Genomic DNA, 6013 nt, shown 5'->3' with positions numbered 1-6013 from the left:
AAAATCAAAACTAAGTTAAATTGATTTTAAATTCTTTAAGGTGCAACAATTCTCATGAAAATGAAATTTTAGGCTAGAATGAAATTCTAGAACCCTTGCAACTTGTACACAACTACTTCCAAGTGTAAGTTAGAAGCACTACACAATACAACATCTTTATTGAAGATAAGCATTAATTTGAAGTATATATAAATATATATATGGTTGTGAATCACCGATAGAACATTTCAAAACATGACTCAATAATTCTGTCAATAGCTCTAAAATAAATATGCCTCCAATTCTTTTTAATGATTAGGATCCCAAAGAAAACCCAAAATCCGAATGCATAAGAGACAGCAACAAATGCATAGAAGAATAAAGGGCTATCGATTATTCTAGTCTCTTCCTTTTCTTCCTCATGTCCAGGTTCAAGTTGGTTTGTAGTTGAGCAGTTTCTCGGCAGAGGGTCTCCACATAAATCTGGATTTCCATTATAGCATTGCGACTCGAAAGTTGAGAACTGACGCTCAAATGGGACTCTTCCAAAAAGATTGTTATAGGCAACACTAAATACTGATAGAGAAGTCATTTCAACAAATTCAAAAGGGATTCTCCCACTCAACTTGTTGTGGGAAAGATCCAAGCTCTCCATGTTTTTCAAGTTTTGAAAAGAATTTGGAATGGAGCCTGTTAGAAAATTATTCGACAAGTTCAAGGACCGAAGCTGCGACAATTCTCCCATTTCAAAAGGAATGTTACCTGTCAATTGGTTTGATGACATGTCAATTATAGTCATTATTGAGAGTGGGATACCTTTGTAAGCATGTACCTCATGTTTTACTCGCAAGTCCGTTTTAATTTCGAATTCAGGCTCTACTCCCGTTGGATGTGCCAGGGAAAACAGTGGACCCTTTTCCAAGAAAGAGTTTGAGAAATTCTTCTTCCAGAATGTAATGTTATCAAGGCAGGAGGGAATACCTCCCGAAATATGATTATCAGAGATATCGAAAACTTGCAAACTTTCCATTTGACACATTCTTCGGAGTAGGTGACCTTCAAAGTGATTTCTACTTAAAAGAACTTGCACCAAGCTAGGATGATCATACAACCACTTTGGAATATTACCAGACAAGTTATTGTTTCGAATATCTAGGATTAGCAGAAAGGGGCTGTTTGATATTGCGGGTGAGATCATTCCTTGAAATTGATTGCCGCCGAGTTGCAAGCACTCCAAGCTTGTCATGTTGGCGTCCCTTGGGAGCATTTCTCCTTCCAATGTATTGTTTGATAGATTTAGATATACCAGTCGGGTGCCATTTGTAGTCAAACTTTGCGGTATTGTCCCTGAGAGCTTGTTATTAGAAAGGTCTAATGCTTCAAAAGATAGATTACCAAAAGACCAAGGAATGATGCCCTCTAATGCATTTGAGGACATGTCAACATCGTATAAGAGTGGAAGAAGATGTCCAATATTTTCGGGAAGAGAACCTTTGACATTATTACTTGACATGTCGAAGAATTGAAGTGATGAAGTTCGATTAGCAAAGCAACCAAGAAAAAGAGAACCATCAATTTTGTTACTTCTCAAGGATAAACTTATGATACTCGTGTTGAATAGCAACTGACAAGGTATGTTTCCCTCTATTAAGTTGTGAGACAAGTCTAGCCATTCCAAGGAATCTTGGGTGGTGATGAAGCTTGGGAAAACGTGACCATTCTTCTTGTTGAGGCTGCAATTTGCCAAGTTCAAAGAAGTTAGTTGAAAGGTTGGAACCCACGAGCGAGATTCGGTTTCAATTTCCAAATTGCAGTTGCTTGAAAGATCAAGGTACTTGAGACTTGAAGCATTGGCAAAAGTAGAAAATGATAAAACCCCATCTAATTGATTGGCCGAAACATCGAAATACTCAATCTTGCTTTGGTTGGAGAATATTGATGGAGGTAGATTACCATAAAGACGATTATTTGATAGATAAAGTACTTCAAGGTTTCCAATCATCCCAAGACAAGAGGGAATAACGCCTTCCAGTCTATTACCCGTAAGATCCAAAGACCGTAGATATTTTAATCGCTTCAGTTCGCAAAAAGCTGCATCAAAGTGATCGAGTGTGAAGAATGAGTTCCAATGTAGGATATTATGTATATGCTTAGAAAGCATCAAAATAATGAACAACCTAATATTGAGGTTAGAAAATATTATGACTGATATATTATGAATTATGTGAAACTCTTTGAAGGTAGGATTCTCTATAAGATCTCAAGGTATGAATTAAGAGTCATTTAGAATTTCAGGAATTAGCCAAAATGAATTGAGCAAATAAAATTAAATGAAGCTGAACAAATTATTATGGGATTAGAAAAGAAAAAAGAGGAAAGGAAGAGTTCTCACGTACCTTCAAGGCTTCCTCCAATTTGCATGTTAGACAGTACTAGTATTTCGAGTTCATCAAATAAGGTGAACAAGGTTACATTTGGATACCATGTACTTCTTGATGAATCGTAGTCATGACCTTCCAAATATATTCCGCTAACTCCTCCAGCAATACCTCCACATTCAATTCTGTACCCTTTACAACAATTCCTTCCGTCCCAGCCCGCAAGGGAAGAAGCATTTGTGGCGTTCTTGATCTCCAAGAGAGCTCTCGTCTGTCGTTCTTTGGTGCATCCAGCTGCTTTAACACAAGCCAAAGGGGATGAAGCGATGAAAGCCAAAGCCCAAACAAAAATGACATTTTTAGCAAAGCAAGAAGTCTCCATTTCTCAAGAGATTCTGATTGATGCAACTACGGAAACTGCCTTTATATATAAATTGATCTGGAGAGCAGTAATGTGTATGGGAAATTGCTTGGAAATTACTACATTTATGAACAACGTACGTAGTACTTTTGGTTTCCTTTTATTTTTCTTTGTTTTTCGAAATTGCAGCTGCTTTGTTTCTAAACTTGAAATTATGACGTACCGATCGAATACTCCAAACCAAGAAGCACGTATGTGTCTATGAAATTTATATATCTATGAATTGAAGCCAAATTTCTTCTCAATTCCAATTATCCATCTTCCTGTACGTTGACGTAAAAGCTCAGATGTGTGTGTATTGGAAATAGCTTCAAAATTACAACTACTTTTGGTTTCCTTTTTTTTTTTTCTTTTTTTTTTTTAAACTTCAAATTATCACCCAAGACCCCAAACCAAGAAGCACTTAAAAGCTTTAGCCAAAACTAGTATTTTTAAATGTCTAGGTAGGGGAAGCACTATTGTACTAGTAATAATTAGGGTTTGTTTGGATTTGTGGTTTTAAAAAGTGTAATTTAAAATGTGCGATTTGAAAAAGTGATTTTTAAAAGGGCAATTAAGCGTTTGACAAAATCGCAGTTTAGCCTTTAAAATCTCAAATTAGCTTTTAAAATTCTGCATTTTCAAAAAAATATCATCTTAATTGTGAGTGCTCAAATGAAAAAGGTGATACCATCAGCTTCCGTTGGATTCTACCATCTGCATTAACTTTAGTCAACTACACATAATTTGAGCATTTTTCTTTCCTTCTCTTTTTCTTTCTTTTTTGAAAATTGTAACTGTTTTAGCAAAACAAGAATAACAAAAATAACAGTTTTAGCAAAGCACGTAAAGCATTATTCAAAAGTAGTTCATAAACATATATATTAAGTCTATGTTTTCTCCAAACCAAGAAGCACGTAAAGCATTATTCAAAAGTACTTCATATATATATATATAAATGTCTAGGTGGGGGAAGCACTAACACTCACCAAAAATTCAATTAGAAAATTTGTCCAAAAGTAGTTCATAATGCAATTGCATAGTCGTTTAATCCCTTTTCATGACTTCCGTGATTTATGCCGTGAATTCGGGAGAGGTATTGATGTGTGACGAAGGAAATGGAGGAGACCCACAAATTAAGATCCTCTCAAATTTTATTTGTGTAACGACTCACTCCAACAAGACTTTTCAGGAGGTCACCCATCTTGATACTATTCTCATAAAAGCACATTTAATTATGGAGTTCTGATAGGTTCATGGCTATCGCATTTAAAAATAAAAGTTTTAGCAAAACAAGAAGACTCCATTTCTCAACAGATTCTATTCTGATCGATGCAACTATGCGGCCGGTAATGATGGCAGTGCTGCCTTTAATGCAATATTGTTGGCAAGTCTTGAAATATTAATCCACGCGCGCATTTTCTGGAGAGCAGTAGTGTGTATCGGAAATAGCTTGGAAATTACAAACATGTATCAACTACTTTTGGTTTCCTTTTCTTTTTCTTCCTTTTTAGAAATTATGACCCAAGACCCCCAAACCAAGAAGCACGGATAAACTTTACCCAAAAGTTTTATATAAAATATATTAATTATATATTTATATATATAATTAATATTGCAGGAATCAAAATTGTTACTTTCGGGTATTTAAAAAATTCCCAAAACTTTAAATTCTTTGATTTTTAAGATGTGTTTAAATTTTGAAATTAAATTATAATGAAGAATTTTGCTCCTAATGCGGGTTATGAGCTAGTATATATAAATATGAACTACTTTTGAGTAAATTAATTAAGCTTGGGCATGCTTCATGGTTTGAAAATAAAAAAAATAAAAAAAAATAAAAAAAAAAAATCAGAGACTTACTTAACTGTGAATGCTCAAATGAAAAAGGTGTATACCATCAGCTTCCATTGGATTCTACTTTGCATTAACTTTCGTCAGCTACACATAATTTCAGCATTTTTCTTCCTTTTCTTTTTCGGAAATTGTAACTGCTTTTTTTAAACTTGAAATTATGCCTCAAGACCCAATTCCACAACCGGCAATTAAGTCTCCATTTTGTCCAAACCAAGAAGCGCGTAAAGCATTATTCAAAAGTACTTCATATATATATATGTAAATGTCCAAGTGGGGGAAGCACTAACACTCACCAAAAATTCATTTAGAAAATTTGTCCAAAAGTACTTCATATATATATATATATATATATATATATATATATATATATATATATATATATATATATATATAAATGTCTAGGTGGGGGAAGCACTAACACTCACCATTAGAAAATTTGTCCAGGTGGGGGAAGCACTAACACTCACCATTAGAAATTTTGTCCAGGTGGGGGAAGCACTAACACTCACCATTAGAAATTTTGTCCAAAAGTAGTTCATAATGCAATTGCATAGTCCTTTAATCCCTTTTCATGACTTCCATGATTTATGCCATGAATTCGAGAGAAGTATTGATGTGTGACGAAGGAAATGGAGACCCACAGATTAAGATCCTCTCAAATTTTATTTGTGCAACGACTCACTCCAACAAGACTTTTTAGGAGGTCACCAATCTTGATACTATTCTCACAAAAGCACGCTTAACTACGGAGTTCTGATGGACTATCACGACCTTAAAACGCGTTGTGTCAAAAGGAATGGGAATATATATATAAACATGAAATTATGCCTCAAGACCCAATTTGACAAATGGCAATTAAGTCTTCGTTTTGTCCAAACCGAAAAGCACGTAAAGCATTATTCAAAAGTAGTTCATATTTATATATATAGTTAAACCTTAAAACGCGTTGTGTCAAAAGGAATGAGAATATATATATAAACATGAAATTATGCCTCAAGACCCAATTTGACAAATGGCAATTAAGTCTCCGTTTTGTCCAAACCGAAAAGCACGTAAAGCACTATTCAAAAGTAGTTCATATTTATATATATAGTTAAAGCATTATTCAAAAGTAGTTCATATACATATATATTAAGTCTCTGTTTTCTCCGAACCAAGAAGCACGTAAAGCATTATTCAAAAGTAATTTGAAAATAATATAGACTCCTAAAATTAATGGTAACCAAGCATGCAACCAAATATGTAAAGTAATGAAGAGATATATATATATTCTTTATTTTATGTTATTTCATTGTGTTGCATTTCATAAATAAATTAGCATTCATTATATTATTGGAAACAATAGACTTACTTAGGTATTTTTGTATTATTGTTTCCCTCTGTATTATTTATTAATACA

General features: G+C 34.0%; 1 protein-coding gene across 1 annotated transcript; it reads right to left on the bottom strand.

Annotated features, from left to right (window-relative positions):
* Window positions 1-211: 211 nt before the first annotated feature.
* On the bottom strand, window positions 212-2739 carry LOC133853957 (receptor-like protein 56). Its single transcript, XM_062289977.1, has 2 exons — window positions 2376-2739; window positions 212-2070 (listed from the first exon to the last, which is right to left on the bottom strand). Exons 1-2 carry the CDS (start codon window positions 2737-2739, stop codon window positions 212-214), a joined length of 2223 nt encoding a protein of 740 aa, XP_062145961.1.
* Between the last annotated feature and the right edge of the window lie 3274 nt (window positions 2740-6013).

This window comes from Alnus glutinosa, chromosome 13 (genome assembly GCF_958979055.1).
Source record: "Alnus glutinosa chromosome 13, dhAlnGlut1.1, whole genome shotgun sequence".
In the NCBI taxonomy this organism is placed as follows: domain Eukaryota; kingdom Viridiplantae; phylum Streptophyta; class Magnoliopsida; order Fagales; family Betulaceae; genus Alnus; species Alnus glutinosa.
Note: the sequence above shows the minus strand (reverse complement) of the source record. Positions and strands in the feature narration are given on the sequence as shown.

What these genes read in the sequence shown, in the direction of transcription:
- LOC133853957 (XM_062289977.1), bottom strand. Translation starts at nt 2,739, where the DNA reads ATGGAGACTTCTTGCTTTGCTAAAAATGTCATTTTTGTTTGGGCTTTG. An exon ending in AATTGGAGGAAGCCTTGAAG is followed by an intron (nt 2,071 to 2,375) that starts GTACGTGAGAAC and finishes ACTTTGATGCAG; the next exon opens with CTTTTTGCGAACTGAAGCGA.